This window comes from Euleptes europaea, chromosome 7 (genome assembly GCF_029931775.1).
Source record: "Euleptes europaea isolate rEulEur1 chromosome 7, rEulEur1.hap1, whole genome shotgun sequence".
NCBI classification, from domain to species: domain Eukaryota; kingdom Metazoa; phylum Chordata; class Lepidosauria; order Squamata; family Sphaerodactylidae; genus Euleptes; species Euleptes europaea.
The window spans coordinates 22,404,611-22,425,564 of NC_079318.1; the positions used below are offsets into that span (position 1 = coordinate 22,404,611).

The window sequence follows — 20,954 nt, forward strand, 5'->3', positions numbered from 1 at the left end:
ATACTCCCAATAAAGGTAGAATATGAGTCTCATTTGAAGTATTGCAACTGCACATAATACAAAAAAATGCAAGGTTTTTAATTATGCCTTTTAATGTTTATATAATGTTTATATAAAATCTCATGCCTACCTTATTTTGGCAAATCTGGTGAACTGCTCTTGAATGAACATCTGGTATCGCTGCTGCACTACAGCCCACATTGAGGTCAAATACTTCCAGCACTCGATTACTACCAGCTGCCAGTACAATATCTGTCATCTCTTTAAGTTAAAGCTTTGATAAATTAATTATGTATTATAGTAAAGAAGCTTTACATATATCTCTTTTAATGTGTAAGAAATAGGATAATAAGCAACAAAAGTCCATGTTATTGTGTTACTCCTTTTTTTTTTTTTTTTTTTTTACCCCTCTCCAAGGCTATTCTATTCTGGGTCTCTAGATTCCCTATTTGGCATGTTTAGCTGAGAGACCAGACTGCAGAAACATCCTCCGTGATCTTTTTGATCAAGACCAGTAACTGTTCCCCTGTATTTCTGGCCATATCCATGACAGCATACACAGAGAGATGGTGTGTATAGCGGTTAGAGTACTGGACTAGGACCTGGAGGCCCACGTTCAAATCCCCATTTGCCATGAAACTCACAGGATGGCCTTGGGTCAGTCTCTTTCAGTCTAACCTACCTCAGAACGACGTTGTAAGAATAAAATGGAGAAATGAACCATGTACGATACCCTGAGCTCCCTGGAGAAAGACTGGGGAATGTTTGAATGCAATAAATTATTTTTACACAGTGCCCCAATTCCATTATTATTTAAATTCAATTGTCCGCAGACTGTTTGAGTTATCAAAAAATATAAAACTGGCCTTCACAGTGATTTCAATTGTGCACCCCTAGTTTTAAGATGGGAGAACCAAAAAAGAGCAGAGAAAAGCACACCTGATAGCAGCTATAGCAGAATCATATAGGCCATTTATGCAGGGTCAATTTTGAAGCTCGCTCAAAGCTTTTTAAAAATGTGACCTTTAAAATGCCTATTCACGGTCCCGATGCAAAAGGAGAAATTCCACCTCCCCCATTTGCCTGCTCCTTCACTCCTTCACTTGCATAGCCATTGGTAATGGTCGTTTGCATAGCTAAGCTGCGTTTGTGATTTTTCATGGTTCTTTCAGAAAATGCTTTGGTGCGGGGGCGGAACAAATACAAAAGGTCGTGTTAAAGAGGCTCTTAAGAAATGCGAAGCAGGTATGCGCCGGCTTCGCAGTCACTTCCTGAATGATGGTTCAGTGTGAAAAACTTAAAAAAAAAATGCGGGGCACTTCAGCCTGGAATGCGCTGCTAATTACCAAGCATAAATGGCCATAAAGTCTCAGACAGAAACAAATTCTAATGTGAGGTGGAATTAGCATTTGGTATTGAACATGTTTGTTGTCAAATTCCTAATGTGTTTCAATAGCCATGTTCCAACCAAAACAGAAGCAAATGTGTATGAAGAACAAAGCGAATGTTCAACATATTGGTAGAAATAGATCTTATAATTACCTTGCCGTATTATAATTCAGGTTCCCAGATTTCTACTAATGATTTTGTAGAGCGACTACTGAATTAATAGTAGCCCATTAAAATGATATCACTGACTGTTGGTGAAGTGCTGCCATTTTGAATTGCATTTGAGTTGCCAGGTATGAGTACGTCTATAAAAACGTTGGGTTTTTTTTGGGGGGGGGAACCTTACGTTTTACTAAGAGTTGTAAATGAAGAGTTCCAAACTGGGTAACTATATAAAATGAGATCCTACACACATGGAAAATGTGCTGCTGATCTAAGCCTAACCTTTGTTCTGGCCACAGATACTAGGTGAAGCTCGCAAAGAATTAAGCAAATGCCCTGGAAGTGTTTATTTTTAAGGCTTCACAGACCTACAGCCAGGCCTAGGGAGGCTGGGGGGGGGGGGGCAAGCTGTGTAACCCATAAGCTTGTTTGACCAAAGTTTGATTGTTAATGTCTAATTTTACACTGTGCATCAATATAGAAGTTTATAGGGAAATAATGTTCAACTTGTAATAGATGCCAGCAGTATGAGCCAGGCAAAATTATTTTCCAAGTCAAAGTCTTTTAGTCCTATCATTATAACAAAGAATAGGAGAACTAAAAGTTGGCTAAGGAACTAATGCCAACTATTTTAAGGGAAATATTTCTGACTAAAATGTTTTTATTTACTCCATTTAAATTCCACCCCAATGGGGATCCAAAGTAGCTTACATCTTTCTTCTCTCCTCCCATCTTATGCTGAATATAGGTTACAATTAGTAGAAGGATACAAGAGTAGAATTCATTTACTGCTGCAAGGCTGGTAATTTCTACAGTAGATGCCATCAGAAATTTCTGTATTGATTTGCAAAAGCTCTTATTTTTGTACCTGCAAAAAGAATATTGGACATACGTTTTTACAAAAAAGAGAGACTCCCAGTCAAAAACAAGACAATAAATACTGAAAAACCTTTAGCAAGAATCTTAAAATGTGTTTACAACGTGTAACTCTTACAAATTGTTGGAAATGTGTTAGCCATCTGACTATTCATTTAAGTAAATGTATAAAATTTAGATTTACTGTTGATCTCAAAAAATTGCATCGCTATTAGCCTACTTAATTTTAACAGAACTTTTTATATTTCTCTCTATTTCAGGTAGCTAATGTCTACAGAGAAACTTCAGCTTTCTGTCCAATGGCTAGCTAAAACCATAGAATCTACCACAAGAATATTTTCAGAAAAACTTTAAGTACTTTGTGAATATAAATTTTCATATATATCCTAAGCAGTCTCACCATGCCAGATTTCAGGGATCCATTTTGTAACATTTTAATTAACCCAGAGCAAGTCTGAGGTCTTAGTCATTCACAGTCACACATCAGCTTTCCTTGATTTTTCAGTTACTCGTGCAGCCCATTCCTGAAGGGGAGGGTAGATCCCGGTGGCTGGTAGCAGCGCAGCCACTTTGCCTCCACAGAAGCTCCCCGGCATTTTGAAAGTTTTAAAATAGAGTAAAAGAAATTGGTCGTGTTAAAAACAGCAAGGCTGCACCACCAAAAAAGGTGGTGCAGCAATGCCACAGCGCAAGGGGGCATTCCTGGGGTGAAAGGGGTTAGGAAGCTGTCTAAAGGCAGCTCCGCCCCCAGGAATGCCCCCTCCATGCTGGTGCGGGTTTTCCTTCCGGGAATTCCCTGCCGGCGTGGCTGCACTGGCGGCGGGGACCAACGCAGCTCTGCAGCTCCCCAGTGCTGGCGTTTTTGCCCCCAAGATGGCGTAAGTGCCCATTATCCCGGGATAAATGGGCACTTACACCAACTGGTTCCTAAAAAGCTTCACCACCACCCACTTCATTACTGCAGCCCGAGTCACCTAGAATGTCAGCCCACTAATTCTCTGGATTGCCCCACAAGTTGCAGTTTTGCTGTCTGGCAATGAACAAACACACACGGTGGATGAAAAAGTTTCAGAGTTAACTCAGCCATTTCTCTCCCTTCTTCTACAACCGTGCCAGGTGAAAATAACGATCCTCCTAAACATGAATTCGCAATGTATTTGAAATATTTCCCCTAAAAGCACTGGTATTTATTACCGGATGTTAACAAAAGATACATAACAAGGATTTTTACCTGTCGTAGTACACACAGTTTGTACTAGTACAACTTGACATTTAAGGTCTCAGAGTACATGTTCCATTATTCATGCGCTTATAATGAGCATAGTGAAGTATGACTAAGTGATGCAAGTATTCTTCCACAATTTAGTAATCAGAATATTGTTTCTATCTAATTCAATCCTTTCTAGCCTTTCAATTACAGCTGCTGAACTCTGAGACAAATAGTCAGCCTTCTTTCTATTACACTGTACCACGGAGGAGTCTAACCACCACATCTGATATATTTTCTGTGCATGGGTGGGGGATGAGGAGAAAACAAACTAGAAGAAGAGTTTGCTTTTATATGCTGATTTTCTCTACCTTTTAAGAAGAATCAAACTAGCTTACAATCTCCTTCCTTCCCCTTCTCATAACAGACACCTTGTGAGGTAGGTGAGGCTGAGAGAGCTCTAAGAGAACTGTGACTAGCCCAAGGTCACCCAGCTGGCTTCATGTGTAGAAGTGGGAAACCAACCTGGTTCACCAGATTAGAGTCCACCGCTCATGTGGAAGAGTGGCGAATCAAACCTGGTTCTCCAGATTAGAGTCCACCACTCTTAACCACTACACCACACTGGCTCTCTATAAGTCAGCAGCAATAATTTTGTGTGCAGCCAGGGATATCAGATATGGGAATATCTATACCAAGACTCCTAAAAGGTATATACTCCTAAAAGGTAAGGTCTCTTTCTTGAAAGTCCCTGGTGGAATATGGGGAACTCCACAAGTAAAACTTTCAATTCATTGAATTTTGCTTAAAATATACTTCTTTTTAAATGAGTCAGTTTACTCATTAAGCACAATTGAGCTCTAAGTCTTCAAGTGTAGGTTAATCAAGTATGTGCTTGGGTGAACATGCCCTGAGAGTGATTTTAGATATTAATAAACAAGCACCATCAGCCAAATGCATGGTTACAAGTGGAAACCCAAAAGAACTTGTGGGAGGCATCTTATTTGCCCCTCCCCCACTATTTCCTCTTTCCCTTTCCTGAAAGCCCTCTTTCTCTCCTTAGGGTTGCCAGCTGCAGGTTGGGAAATTCCTGGGGACTTGGGGGTGGAGCCTTGGGAGGAAAGGTTTGGGGAGGGAAGTGACCTTAGCAGGTTGGACCGGGAGATTTCCCAACTGATCCCCAGACGACAGAGATCTGTCCCCCTGAAGAAAATAGCTTCTCTTGAGGATGGACTCTATGGCATTATATCTGGCTGAGGCCTTTCCCTTCCCCAAAACCTTCCCTCCTCAAACTCTACCACAAAATATCCAGCTATTTCCCAACTTGGAGGTGGCAACCCGAGCCAGGCCTATCCCCAATGAGTCTGCCCTCAAAGGCCAAAATGGCCTAGAAAAGGCCTGGCCCCTCCCTGCCTTTTACTGACAGAACCAAGCCTGGAATACTGTGGTTGCCAAGCAAAAGCCACTGAGGGAATCCATTGCTTAAAGCTACAGGCACTGTTTATCATTTTGGATTTTTTAAAACTCCCTAATCTTTTTTTCTTTTTTAGATTTTACATTTTTCTACAACCCTAGGACCATTTTCAGGTTTGTAGAAAGAGCTGTCTTGGCTGTTCTCAGCTGCAGTCATCAGATTTAAGTATCCTCAGATTTGGCCAACTACACTATTAGTATTCTCATTTGGCTGGCATTCTAATGTTTAAGGGGAATTTGCATAGAGAACATCAGCACCAAGTATAATAACTAAAGCCTCGTGTTACTGTAAATGCCAATAAAAGTTCTGTATTCTGAACTAAAGCCTCCACATTTCTTCTGTGTAAATTCCCCTTCACATTAACAAGACCAACTAAATGCAAAAGTAACTTCTACACGTGGGCGGCATATCTTGTTTAAATTTACTTTTACTTGGGAGTTGAAACCCGTCATCTGAAGACTGATGGTCCTACAGAAATCTGGAAAGCTGTAAGTTCATGCCCTAACAGGGAATGGAAACCATACTGTCTTAATGTGGAGGTAAAATGAATTCACCCTTAAATGCACAATACCCCATTAATCAATTCTGAACTTGAAAAGGGATCTCTCTATGGTAAGGTGCATAGTACTGCTATTCCATATTACAAGAAACAAGGAACTACCCATCTCCCTATTGTCTTTTAACCTTTGCCCTGTAAAGGAAGCAAATCACTTCCCAATGAAGCGCTGTAGATTGCTGACTGATACATGAGCCATGAAAGTTATGAAAGCCAACAATAAGCAGATTCAGGAAAATAGCGGAGGTTTCGAAGCTGCCATGGATGAAAAATATTTGAATGCTTTGACTCATCATAGTTAAGTGACAAGACTGAGCTCACCATTTCTAGGTTGACCACAGATAAAATATAATCCTTGTGTCAGGTTGAATATTTGAACAATTGAATTTACTCACCATGCCAATAAACAGACAGACTATACTGGCTTCAACAACCCTTTTCGGTTGTTAAAATTTTGGCATTCAAACTGCACATAAAGAGAGATCATGCTATCCATGATCCTCCCAATACACGTGGCCACCATTTATTGTGTATATTTTTTCCAACTTCAGCAAATGTGAATGCATACTATCAAGAAATCTGGGTATCCAATCTGTGTGCCAAATATGGAAAATACACATTGCCCTATTCACGCAAAATGGTGACTGCAGGTATTATGGGTATTGAGATCTCCCATTACACACAGTTTTGAGCACCAAAGCTGTAATGACCCAAAAGGGCAACTTTCAGCGGTTTGCCTAAATCTATCCAAGAAATTGCAAGAAGCAAGGTCGTAGCAAGACAGGCTAAGGGGAGTTCGTGCTGGCAGGGGATAATAGTTCAGAGTCAAGGAGCACCCCGATTACTGTGAAATACATTACACTGTCCTGATATTCCACAGAGATATTCTAACATACCATTCACTGATGATTAGGTCTGAATTTTAAATAATGACATTTCAGTCTGTGTTTTCTGAATGTTATGGCCCATTGACCCTGCTGTTGGCGTTTTTTTCTTTCCACACTTCCTTTATAAAATGTCTGCACAGTAAGGATCCACTCATTGCATCTGAAGAACTATGCTTTATTTCACAAAAGCTTATGCTGGAGTAAAATTGTTAGCCTTCAATAAGACTCGTTCATTTTTACAGAAGTGTAGAAGAGCACTGTATGGAAGTGCTACAGAACTGCAAAAGATCCAAATGGTTGTTGTTATTTGATTGCCTTTGTAGCAAAAGAGAGAGAGAGAGAATGCATGGGTGATCTAGGCTACATTACCATGTTCTTCTAATAAAGGGATTTAACACATTCCTGATGTTTGTCTGGAGTTCCACTGAGTCTTTTCCATTCAAGCATTTTTCCAAACCTAACTCATCAAGAGTACTGAGTGAAGAGTTGGTAAAAATGAAAGAAAAGGCACAGTTGAACATAAAAAGCAAGAAATGATGGGAAATAAACGTGGGGGAAAAACAAAGAAAATGTCAGGGGGGATTAAGCTTTTATTCTTTTTGTTTTGAAAAGCAAGTCTGGCTCTCAACAACACTGGTGTGGGGTCCTGTGCCTATGCACATAGGACATTTTTAGTACTAAATTAAATCCAATAAAGTAAACAGCATAGGTGGTGAAATCAATAGATCTGCCAAGCTTAGGACAGAAAAACATATGTTACTAAGGCCATGATCTAATTAAGTTAAATGTTATAAGTCCCAGTCATGTCACATGAATTTAAATGGGATTTAAATGGGTTACACAATTAGCAAAGCATCAATATTCACTCATCAATGAATAATTCTCAATGTGGCCAAATCTGTGTATTCTTAAATCTGGAGAAAGGAGCCCTGGAGAGACAAGACAGAGAATTCATTCTGCAAACCTGAGAAAAGTCCCAGGTTTGCAGAAAAATCTGAAATCTTAAAAAAAAAATACATGGAGGAGTTAGCCTTCCCTGTAAATAATAGAAGCAGCACTTGTGGCTTTAAGAAACAAATACTTGGCCATTGCTAGGCAACCACAGCAGTATTGTCATCCTTCAAGCCTTGGTTTCTGTCAGTAAAAGGCAGGGGAGGAGGGTATTCTGACCTTTGAGGGAGGACTCAAGGGGACCAGACCCACCAGAAACTACTGGACTACTTGCTACCATGTGACTTACATGACTCACCCAGACGCTTGCTATTATTCAACAGCAGCCACCCCATGAAAGGCAATGTGGTATAGTGGTTAGCATTTCAGAATAGGATATGGGAGTGGCAGTGGAAAGTGCCCTCAAGTCACGGCTGACTTATGGCGACCCCGTAGGGTTTTCAAGGCGAGAGACATTTGGAGGTAGTTTGCCATTGCCTACCTCCACGTGGGCTGAGAGTTCTGAGAGAGCTGTGACTGGCCCAAGGTCAACCAGCAGGCTTCACGTGGAGGAGTTAGGAATTGAACCCAGTTCATTAGAGTCCACCAATCTTAATCACTATGCCACGCTGGCTCTCAGGATATGGGAGACCCAGCTTCAAATCACTGTTCTGCCAAGCAAGCTTGCTGGGCGACCTTAGGCCAGTCAAATACTCCCAGCCTAACCTACCCCACAGGTTGCTGTGAGAATAAAATGGAGTCCCCATTGTTGAGAAAGGCTGGGGTATAAATGAAGGAAAAAATATAGCTGAAGATGGGGCAGATAAATGTTTGACTGGTGTGTGGGAAGGAGAAAAGGAAGAAGGGAAAGGTGATGATATGGGGGCTGCCAGGAGGAAGAGAAGAAATAACATGAGGAGAGTGACACAAGGGAAAGGGAGGTGACCCCCTGCAAGTTTGTCCAGGTTCCTCACCATGCAAGGGTGCCCAGCCCAGCCCAGCCGAAAGAACCATGCACAGTTTGAGCAGGGTAAGGCTGCCAGGGAGAGGGAAAGCTAAAGACAAGAGGCAGATAAAATAGGTTAGCTGGTGGGGGAAAAGAGAAGGAAGCAGCAAAAGGGGAGATGCTATGGGGGTTTTCAAGGAAGGGAAAGAGGAAATAGTGGAGCAGGGGAAAATAACATGTCCCCAACAAGTCCTTGCGGGTCCCTGCTTGTAACATAGCTAATTAGTCAGTCTTCTCTGCCTTATAATTTACCCACAAGTCCAACTAGATTTATATCTGAATAAAATATCTGTGATTACTGATTCATTTAACTGAAACAACTGGGACAGCTGATAATTTCATTTGACAAATTTATCGAACTCATTAATAAAAAGATGATTAAAGTATATTAAATCAAACTTTCATATTACCTAAAACTTAATTATTGGTGACTTTCTGAAATACTGAGTGCGAAAGCTTAAATTTTAATTAGGAAAAGCGATTTTCCATCACTGAAAAAAGCCATCTTCAGTATTTTGTTTTGATTCCCTGTTTTATTAACATATGGAAGAGGCGAGAACAATGTTTTAAGCTGTTTAAGTTCCCCCACTAAGGAGAAAATCAGGGTATAAATATCTGAATAAGAAAACAAACATAAACCTAATTACCTACCATTAAAACCAAATTAGCCTAAAAATAAAGATATGCTCTCTATAACCCTTAAATCTACTGATTAACATTTGTGGTTATGACTTACAGTGCAGTTCTAAGCAGACTGACTTCATAGCCTTAGAAGAGTGTAATTCTGCTTAAAATTGCACTATAAAGCTGGTTGCCATGGAGTAATCATCTTTAGCTTTCTTAAATTAGAAATAACATAGATTAGAAATAACATAAAAGGAATGGAAATGGGCTTTGACTCAGTAACAGAGCATGTATCTACACACAGAAGGATCCATTTCCAGGAAGGCATAGCAGGCACAGAGAAAGACTGCTTGAGAACCCAGAGAGCTACTGCCAGTCAGATACTAAAATGCTTGTGTGTGTGAAGTGCCGTCAAGTCGCTTCGACTCATGGCGACCCTATGAATCAATGTCCTCCAAAACGTCTGATTGTTAACAGCCTTGCTCAGATCTTGCAAACTGAGGGCTGTGGCTTCCTTTATTGTTAATCCATTTCATGTTGGGTCTTCCTCTTTTCCTGCTGCCTTCTACTTTTCCTAGCATTAATGACTTTTCCAGTGACTCTTGTCTTCTCATAATGTGACCAAAATATGATAGCCTCAGTTTAGCCATTTAAGCTTGTTCGGACATTTAAGGCTTGATTTGATCTAGAACTCACTGATTTTTTTGGCATTCCACGGTATCCATAACACTGTCTTCCAACACCACATTTCAAAGGAATCGAATCTCTTCCTATCAGCCTTTTTCATTGTCCTGCTTTCACACCCATACATAGTAATAGGGAATACCATGCTTGGGGAATGAATAATTATTGGGGACCAATAATCTGACCAATAATGCTGGGAATGCTGACTAATAATCTGACCAATAATGGGTGTGAAGGCTGGACAGTGAAGAAAGCTGATAGGAAGAAAATAGATTCCTTTGAAATGCGGTGTTGGAGGAGAGTGTTACGGATACCGTGGATGGCCAAAAAAAACAAATCAGTGGGTTATAGATCAAATCAAGCCTGAACTGACCCTAGAAGCTAAAATGACTAAACTGCAGCTATCGTATTTTGGTCACATCATGCAACGACAAGAGTCACTGGAAAAGACAGTCATGCTAGGAAAAGTTGAGGGCAGCAGGAAAAGAGGAAGACCCAACAAGAGATGGATTGACTCAATGAAGGAAGCCACAGCCCTCAGTTTGCAAGATCTGAGCAAGGCTGTCAAAGACAGGACATTTTGGAGGACTTTGATTCATAGGGTTGCCATGAGTTGGAAGCGACTTGACGGCACTTAACACACACACACAGTAATCTGACCAGGTATACAGTAACTTTGGATAACATCATTTGAGAGGCAGTAAATTCAAAGTAATTCCATGACTAGAGGAACCCATGAAAGACCTAATTTTTATTTTTGAATGACAAACATATACATACCAAAAATGCATTTCTACATTATTTCCTGTTTATTCTTTTAAAATATCTCATATATTCTAGAGAATAAAAAATTGTATTTGTAAAATTTTGTGTACAATTACAATTGTTTACCTACCGTTTTATGTCATCCTTGCTGGTGTCAAGGAAGTATTTCAACAAATGAAACTCTGCCCCACAAGACAGCAATATAAAGGTGTCTATATAATAAAACTGTGCTGATCTGATAGGTTTATGAAACATCTCCTTGCCCTGAAATTAAAAATGAATAGCTTACATTATATATGGTATAATTTTCAGTTAGAAAATATATGTACTCACTGTTGTCCTGCTTACAAAGTCCTCCCACTTAACAACATCTGCTGTGATAATTTTCTGACTAAACAGAATTTAACTCAGTTACAAATCTTGATTCGCTCTAAATTCTTCTTGACTGCTGTTTAATATACTTAACTATCCTAATTATTCAAAAAAACAGAGCTCTAAGAGATTAATTAATGACAGAGGAGCCCAACCCTTGGTGTGATGAACTTGTTTAACCATAGCCCATTTGGAGCTAAGAGTATGTCACGTTCTGGATGGTGTCATTCAGAGCCCAATGCAGTCTGGAAGTTTCCCTATCCCTGTACGATCCCCCCTCTGATAAATGTAAACTGCTGAGAGAGGGAGATTACTGGTAGGAATGTTTTCCAGCAGCCCAGTCTTCACTCTTCACATTTAGATGCTCCTCGATTACTGCCAGGAGCTATGAGAAACATAGTACCTACAGTGGACTGACCTAAGAAACACATTCAGAAACTACTCCTCACACTTCCCAGCAGCAATGCAGACACATCTAGACCTTAGCCTGAGGTCCTTCTTTCACCAGTCATCCTCCCCACTGCGCCCAACTAAGTTTGGAGAAGGAAGGGTTTCTGGTAGGGAAGGTGCTGATTGGATGGCACTGAGTACTTGAAGAGCTGTCATATAGAGGAGGGTGCCGAGTTGTTTTCTGTTGCCCCAGAAGGTCGGACCAGAACCAATGGGTTAAAATTAAATCAGAAGAGTTTCCATCTAGACATTAGGAAGAATTTTCTAACAGTTAGAGCAGTTCCTCAGTGGAACAGGCTTCCTCGGGAGGTGGTAAGCGCTCCTTCCCTGCAGGTTTTTAAGCAGAAGCTAGATGGCCATCTGTCAGCAATGCTGATTCTATGAACTTAGGCAGTTCATAAGAGGGAGGGCACCATGGCCATCTTCTGGGGATGGAGTAGGGGTCACTGGGTGTGTGTGTGGGGGAGGCAGTTATGAATTTCCTGCATTGTGCAGGGGGTTGGACTAGATGACCCTGGTGGTCCCTTCCAACTCTATGATTCTATGAATCCCTAGCAGGGCAATCAGGAACCATGTGTGTGTGTGGCATCTCAGCACCCATTCCAAGGAGCTGGAGAACCTGAGTGGAATAGCGCTCAGCTTATAAAAGGCCTAAATGAACTCTAAGCAGCTCAAGATTCAGCGCCATCGCCGAGAGAATTAAAACTGTCGGCAGACTCTGAAAAGGTTCTACTAAGAGGCCGATGGCCATTAAATTCCAATATATAATCATAACACCTATAATTAGTGGGCTATTTAGGTACACGTGACGTAGAGAACAGTAGCCAAAAAATCTATTTGACCAGCATGAGCTATTTATTACCAGACATAAAGCGGGCTCTGTATTGCTGACTGACCAGATCCTTAGGGTTCTGTCTTCAGAAGACGAAACAAGCCATTTCTTGTCATGGCTCCAGCCCACTGAAGTAACAGCACCATCGTGCCCTAATAACGAAAACAAAACAAAAATGCACTGTGTAGGAGAGAAGGTTGATCAGAGATCTGATCAATTGTGAGGGTATTTTATCCACAAACAATCCTGCCTAACAGAGATAATATATTTTTTAAAAAGTTGACATCTTCATTGAGCTATCCACTACCACCCTAAGATCCCTTTCTTGGTCTGTCGCTGCCAGCACAGATCCAATCAGTGTATATGTGAAGTTGGGATTTTTTGCCCCAATATGCATCACTTTACACTTACTCACATTGAATCTCATTTGCCATTTTAATGCCCATTCTTCCAGTATGTAGAGATCCTTCTGGAGCTCTTCACAGTCCGATTTTGTTTTAAGCACCCTAAATAATTTGGTGTCATCTGCAAACTTGGCTACTTCACTGTTTAACCCCAGCTCCAGGTCATTGATGAACAGGTTGAAAAGCACGTTAGTCTTTAAAATGCCACAAGACTGAAACGCTAAGCAAGATATCCGTAATTGGGTTGGTGACAAGAAATCTATACAGTAATACCACTATGGAATTGCATATCATTATACAGCTCAGTGCAAGTGCTAATTAAAATAACCATATTAACATTTCTTCCAAAAACAAATATTTGAAAAATAATTAGTTAAGACAATATCAACCCATAAATGTTGCCTTTTTAAATCATGTTTGATTCAACAACTATAGCTGCAATGAAATAACAAGTTCACATCAAGAAAGATAACCACCAATTGCAAATATTATATTTATAACTCAACTGGAGTTCTCATCAGCAAACAGTTCAGGAATAAATGAACTTCTCTTCATTCAAAGAGACTGGCTATATATAAGAATTGCTTTAGTGTTCACAGTTTATACAATTGAAAATTTAACTAGCCACATAGTGCTTAATTTAAATGGTATAAACTTTGAACAAATTCAAAACTGAAAAATATGTTGCAACATCCTTTTTCATAACTTTGGAGATTGTATTTGGCAAGATGAAAAAAAAAGACATTTAAAGGTCTTCATCTGCCCCCTAGTGTACATCTAGGTGCATTTTGAATTAGAAATTGTGTTTTTTCATTCACGTGCAGACACTCTACAGCTGAGCTACAGCCCCACTCCCTGAGAAGTAAATGGTTGTAGCCAGTCTCCTGGCATTCTTCTATAAGTCACAAACAAGGCAAATCAGTGAAAACCAAGCAAAGAACGGTGGGCTTGAAAGCCTCATTAAAAAAAAAAAAAAGCACAACACTGATATTTGGTAACTTACCTTTGCCTTCAGGTGAAAGCTCACAGACCAAATTCATTCTCAAGGCTAACATTTGATCCATACACTGCATGCCGAGGAGAAGATCCCCACTGGGCTTGATGAAGCCAATCAGCTTCCTCACCAACCCTCCCCAGGGCACACAGTGCTACGACCACTGAACACACGCAAAAGGGAGGGTCCAGACATGAGGCTACAGAGAACCTTTCTTCATGAGTTAGATCATGTTTTTGTATCCCGTTAGCAAATTTTTAATTGGACCAATACATCCATGTAAAAGTAAGCTGTCACATTTAAATCCACCATCTAGGTACCTTTGCTTAAGTGTGTTTGAATACACAAAGTGGACATAAATCAACAACTGGACAGTGTATGGTCCTGAAAGTATACCAAAGAAATCCAAAGAGTTAGTGTCTTAAAAAGAGAAACATCATTCTAGATCAGCTGCTACCAGAGGAAGTATACAGGAGGACAGCTAAGACTGGGAAAGACTAGAAGTAATTTACCTGAATAAACAGCTGGTGATCCTTTAAGGTCTGAGCTGAATGCCAGCAAAGTTTTGTCAGCTAAGCCACAAGCCAACAACTCTCCATCTCCTATAAAGAGAATTAATGCAGGAACTAAATCCAATAATTCTAAATTATAAATATACAGCAAGATAAACGACCCTGTAGTTACATATCCCACACTCAAGGAATAAGATTATGCCTTAAATGGGGCAATACCGACCTAAAAAAAAAAACACAATCCCTGTTGGTATTTTTTTAGCCAGAAATATTGTGTGAAAGAGAAAAGGGTCAACACATCAGAAAATATGTGTTACTAAATATGGAAGATGAAAATCCTATAAATAGGAAGACAAGCAGTTTAAAAATCTCTCCATCATAGAACTATACAGAACACACACTGGCTCAGCTCAGACATATGAAATCATGGTTTACTTTAACTGTGGTTAGCTTGTGCAGTCAGGATTTAGATGACCACTCAAATTCTAGTTTGCCTTGTCAAATGCTAATTTTAATGCCTCCTCTGTGTAGCCTGGCAGGAGGTTATCTGGGAACAAAGCAAGGTTAAGCCAGAACAAGTGGGCCTCTGGCTCAGTGGTAGAGCATCTCATTTTTGTGCAGAGAGTTCCAGGTTCAATCCCCAGCATCTCCACTTTAAAAGATCTGGTAGTAGGTAATGTGTAAGACCTCTGCCCAAGACTTCTGGAGAGCTGCTGCCAGTCAGAATAGACAATGGTCTGACTCTGTATAAGGCAGTTTTAGGTATTCAGGTGTCTGTACCTGTATATCATGCAAAAACGAAAAAGGAGAAGGAGAGTTGGATTTTATATGTTGACTTTCTCTACCACTTAAGGAAGTATCAAACCGGCTTACAATCACCTTCCCCCTCTCCACAACAGACACTCTGTGAGGTAGGTGAGGCTGAGAGAGTGTGACTAGCCCAAGGTCACCCAGCTGGCTTTCATGTGTAGGAGTGAGGAAACAATCCAGTTCACCAGATTAGCCTCTGTCGTGGAGGAGTGAGGAATCAAACCCAGTTCTCCAGATCAGAGTCCACCGCTCCAAACGACTGCTCTTAACCACTATACCACACTGGTTCATAGTTCAAATTAACTCTGGGTAATAACCCAACTTCATATCCTGGCTTCAGATTCTGTCTTGACAGACCCTAACTAACCATGATTACTGGAGTGACCACTATTCAGACAATAACACTAGCCGTAGTTTGTTTAAACCATGGTTTGTAATGCTATCTGAACTAACAGTGAACTGAACTCTTTGCCTAATAAGCCCATAAACAAAAGTAAAACGTTCCTATTTTAAAAACAGAATATACTTGACGTATCTGAAGAGAAGGGGATCTGGAATGTTTCTTACTTTTACTGTAATTGTTCTAGTAATCTATAATTGATTATATCACCATTACAGTCCAATAGTGATCTTGGCAATATATAAACCTGTATTAGATCAATATAGTGACCTATTCTTGAATAGTGATAGTTGTTTAAATAACAACGGAAATGTTTATGGGGATGGGAGTGAACTGTGGCAACTTTAGAACATTATTTAAGACAGAGCCTGTAAGTTTCCTAAGAAATATTTTGAGAGGCAACTGACCTCCTTCCCCCAAGCATCCTACAGTTAATTCATAAACGAAATCCACAGCTACAGCCAAGATTGGCACAAACAACAGGCTTGGCTAAGGCAGAATGGGGTTGATTGTAATTGGCTGGGGTGGGGGGAAATTAATGAACCATTTCTATTCTTCTTGAAAGAAGAAAGCAAAAGAATTTATCACAGGTGTTCTTGGCTCAAGGGGCCTTACAATGCATTTCCATCTATTACTTTGAGAAGATACACCATAAATTCCCTCAGTTTGACCCCATGGCTTCTTCTTTGAATTGCCACTACTGAGATGATTCACAGAGGGACATGTCCACTGAAGAGACGGAGGGAAAAGTGAAATAAGGGAGGGATGTGGTGTGTTCTCTCTCTACTGCCTGAGCAATAATCTGTCCAGAGCTCCGCTTATTATTCAGTACTGATTTAAATATAGCTTGGTACAAAACATGTACCTATATGTCTGATATCCAGTTTAACTAAGCCATCAGCGTCCACAGTATTAGCCCACCAGTGAGGTATCCACCCACACCACAGCCCCCAGAGCGCCTATGGTGCACATACTGGTGAGCTGATCCAATCTGAATAAGATGCTGACTGCATGGAATCCCATACAGGTGTTTTTTTAAAAAAACAACAACACACAACTTGCATCACATTTCAAGTAGACATCAAAAAGATATGGAAGTGTTTTATCAAAAGTTCACAATGAGCACTTTGCTCACTAACAGTGCAATCCTATACAGAGTTACTCAAGTCTAAGCCCATTAAAATTAATGGTAATAGGCTGGAGTAACTGCATAGGTTTGCAATATGTGTCCAAAAATCAAAGGAATTTTGCTAGTCACCACATTGGCTGCCCATAAGCTACCGGGTTCAATTGGAGGCACTATCACATAAAAAAGGGTTTTTTTATGCAGGGAATAGGGCTGCAGTGCAACAAAACAGTTCCGATGGATGCTGTGGGAAAGGGAAAGGGATTGTGGATCATGCAACTATGAATGGGATATATTATTAATTTGCTGCACATATCACTTTGTTGTCTTTTCATTGGTTTTTCCTGATGCAATACAATTTTTTAAAAAACTATATCTGCATTCTATATCATGCCTAACATGCTTTGCTCATGCAGCTTTTGGTAATCCTAGTCCTAGTACATTGTGTTCATACTGATTGTATTGACCTACACTGTGCTTATCATATGTCACTATATGGAATAGTTTTCAGTTGGGTAGCTGTGTTGCTCTGCAGTAGAAGAGCAAGATCCAAGTAGAGTGGTACCCTACCGAACAACATGATTTCTAGGGTGTAAGCTTTCAACAGTCAAAGCATCAAATATGATATTTGACAAAGGGAGCTTTGACTCTCAAAAGCTTATACCCTGGAAGTGTTGGTCTTTAAGGTGCTACTGGTCTCAAATCTTGCTGTTTGTAGGGAATGTTATCAATTTACACTGTGTATTCTGCTTTGAGTCTGAGTGAGAAAGGTGAACTATACAGTAAAATATATAAAAATGCCAATTAACAGCAAGATATATAAATATGCCAATTAACAGATTTCCTATCGAGCCCTGCATGAATTAGTTTTTAACATTTGAAAGTTATGAGCATCTAACTCACAATGCATAGACAAATATGTTTTACAATACCTGAGTACTGAATACAACATATAGAAGTTGGCTTATCAGCTACAGTAATATGCCTCTCAGATTTGGTTGGAGGAGAATGTGCCAACAGGTAGTCTTCTTTATTTCTTCTTCAACAATAAAGAAATAGTATGGAAAATGCAAAAGGATAAAAAGAATGATAATAGTTGCTAAAACTGATATTAGAAATAAAAGGACAGTAAATCATTCTCCCCTCCCAAGTTGTACTATGGTTGAAATAAGCCCCTTTTAAAGTTTTTTATCTTATACTGCAATTGCTGAAAGGTTTGTCACCATGTATTAAAGTGGTCAGTACAAACAGTACCCAACAAAGTGTCCAGGGGTTCATACAATACAAATCATAAAATATTCACAAATTCCCCCCCAGGTTTTGCAAGATAATACTAAGATTTGTCGAAGGCTTTCATGGTCAGAGTTCATTGGTTCTTGTAGGTTATCCGGGCTGTGTAACCATGGTCTTGGTATTTTCTTTCCTGACGTTTCGCCCGCAGCTGTGGCAGGCATCTTCAGAGGAGTAACACTGAAGGACAGTGTCTCTCAGTGTCAAGTGTGTAGGAAGAGTAATATATAGTCAGAAGGGGGTTGGGTTTGAGCTGAGTCATTGTCCTGCAAAGTATTAAAGGTAATGTGCAAATCATTGTCCTGTAAGTATCAAGATAATGGGCTAATGAGGGTGTGGTATGTTAATGTGGAACCAGTGTATCCTGAAGTGATCTGTTAACATGTGGAATCCAAAGCTAATCTGCATGGCTATTGTGGACTCTCTTCTTTTCTGTTAAAGTTGTGCTGATGTTTATGAATTGTTATGAAATGATGTTTATTGCACAGAGAAGCCATTGATATTCATAAACATCAGCACAACTTTAACAGAAGAGAGTTTAAGAATGAATAAGGCTTGGCTTCCTGTCCTGAAAACCTCCAGACTAACAAAGACTACAGTCCACAATAGCCATGCAGATTAGCCTTGGATTCCACATGTTAACAGATCACTTCAGGATACAATGGTTCCACATTAACAATACCACACCCTCATTAGCACATTATCATGATACTTACAGGACAATGATTTGCACATTATCTTTAATACTTTGCAGAACAATGACTCAGCTCAAACCCAACCCCCTTCTGACTATATATTACTCTTCCTACACACTTGACACTGAGAGACACTGTCCTTCAGTGTTACTCCTCTGAAGATGCCTGCCACAGCTGCTGGCGAAACGTCAGGAAAGAAAATACCAAGACCACTGTTACACAGCCCGGATAACCTACAAGAACCAATACTAAGATTGTTTACTCTCGTTTTTACAAAGCCTTTGTCTTACTTACTGTTTGCAATTTCTCTTGCACTTTGATGCCAAACTGCTTTGCTTGGCAGTAGTCCTTGGAGAAAACATGGTCATTCTGAGGGTAAAACAAGAGGGCTACTATAGTTGACAGACATTACATAGAAGCTGCCAGAGTTAACTGAAAACCAGAAGATCTGATCTGTACACATCAGTTCTATTCAAGAGACATTAAAATGGTGTGATATCTCAAAGGATCTGAAACCATTAAGGGTCTGATAACTTCATTTATTTGCCTATATGTCATAACTGTAACACAACCCTGAGTACTTGTCTAAAAGACCACATGTTCTTTAAATAAAAAGAAATTACAACATAACAGTCCATTCCTGAGCTGGCAGAGTCCAAGGACAGCAGGGAGGAGGCACTGCCACGCTGCCTCCTAAGCCATTCCACAGCCACCTAAAGACCAAAAAAAGCCTTTTAGAGGTTTTTTTGGTCAAATGGGGCCTTTTGCCCCATTTAGAAAAGCGAGGCTGCATCAGCAAAAAGCTCCTAACAGCAGCTCCTCCTCCCGGAATGTCCCAGGAACACCTCCCGTGACGCCCCCCCCGGATGCCAGCGTGGGCCTTTACGTTGGTGAGATGCCGGTGGAAGGCCCCGCTGGCATCACGGGGCATGGCTGCCACGGCGGGGCCCAGTGACCAGCATCCGGCCCTCCCTGCAGCGTTGGGGCTACTTACATGGTGTAAGTAGCCCAGACGCCGGCTCTAACGCCGGCGCAGTGCCTTCCAGGCCTCCTAAGGGGCTTTTGCCCTTAAAGGTCAGGAATGTGCTGTAAATGTTTGAATGATATAAACCTGCCTCACTGCAAGAACATCACAAAATCTAAATGATACAGACAAGCAAACTATCAACAGAAACACAGCCAGAGTTGTGTGCATGCAGTCATTCTGCAGGAAACAAGAACAAATACAGAATGTGATACCGGGCACAGAATTAATCTTTCTAAAAATTTCAACTTGAAAGGGAAAAAATGGTTTAGCTTTTATGGCTATGAAGATACACTTAAAAGGGCATGAGAAATGCATACAAAAAAATAATCCCAGAAGCAAGAGAAGAAATTCAATAAGATTTCTAGCGGTTGGGATTGGGGCTACTGTGCCTTAAAAGCATGATTTTGACTAACAAAAGCAGAACAAATTATGCAAAGCAGCAAATACTGTTGATGAAATTATACAGACATGTTCAGTATGCACAATTTATACAGTAGCAAATTCAACACTTTCAGCACAGAATGTGGATAAACAGTGTTGCACTTACCTGTAACTGTTGTTCGTTGAGTGGTCTTCTGTGCAGGCACACATGGGACTGCGCAGGCGCAGGCCAGCCACGGAGATTAAGCTTATGGAAGAGCCGGCTACCTAGGAGCGCTCCCCTCCCCCCGTCAACGACCAAGCTTTAACGGCTTTTTTCCCTGCCCAACGGTCACTTGACGGGGAAGAGCACTCTTCCCTCAGTTCTCCCATCGCCGCTGCGGGGAGTACACTCTTTTACGGTGACAGCCCACAGCGGGGAAGGAGGGAGGGATGTGTGCCTGCACAGAAGACCACTCAGCGAACAACAGTTACAGGTAAGTGCAACACTGTTTTTCGTTTTCGTGGCTTCTGTGCAGTCCCACATGGGAGAATAGCAAGCTCACTTACTGTGGAGGTGGGTGTGTGATGGTCAACAAAATAACGTATTCAACACTGCTTTCCCCACAGCTGTGTCGGCTCTGGAATCCACGTCCACTGCATAGTGCTGGATGAAGGTCATCGGCGTGGACCACGTTGCAGCCTTGCAGATCTCAGCGATGTCTCCTGAAGAAGCGAAGGCTGCTGATGCCGCTTGAGCCCTTGTGGAATGTGCATGCAGGTGTAGTGGGCAGTCTACCCCTGATGTCTGATATGCCAATTTGATGGTCGAAACTACCCATCGTGAGAGTGTTTGTGTAGACATTATTTTACCTTTATTTGGGCCACTAAAACAAATAAAAAGGTTATTATCCTTTCTGAATGGCCTGGTCCTATCTAAGTAAAAAAGCAGCGCCCTGCACACATCGAGTGAATGGAGCTGTCTCTCAGACGGGGAGTCTGGGTTAGGAAAAAATACAGGTAAGGTAATATCCTGCGAAAGATGGAACTTGGACACCACCTTAGGAAGGTAAGTCAGACTAGGCTGAAGGACCACTCTGTTGGGAAAATTTTTGGTGAAAG

The 20,954-nt window shown here is 40.8% G+C and overlaps 1 protein-coding gene across 1 annotated transcript in view; it reads right to left on the minus strand.

Moving 5' to 3' along the window:
• WDR27 (WD repeat domain 27) overlaps positions 1–20,954 on the minus strand; it is a 117,428-nt gene that overhangs the window by 71,384 nt on the left and 25,090 nt on the right. The window contains exons 14-20 of the mRNA XM_056852973.1: positions 18,740–18,814; positions 17,393–17,499; positions 14,125–14,214; positions 12,245–12,366; positions 10,691–10,824; positions 2,322–2,419; positions 131–252 (exon numbers count right to left, since the gene is read on the minus strand). Coding sequence (XP_056708951.1) covers positions 131–252; positions 2,322–2,419; positions 10,691–10,824; positions 12,245–12,366; positions 14,125–14,214; positions 17,393–17,499; positions 18,740–18,814 — 748 coding nt within the window. The remainder of the gene's footprint in view (positions 1–130; positions 253–2,321; positions 2,420–10,690; positions 10,825–12,244; positions 12,367–14,124; positions 14,215–17,392; positions 17,500–18,739; positions 18,815–20,954) is intronic.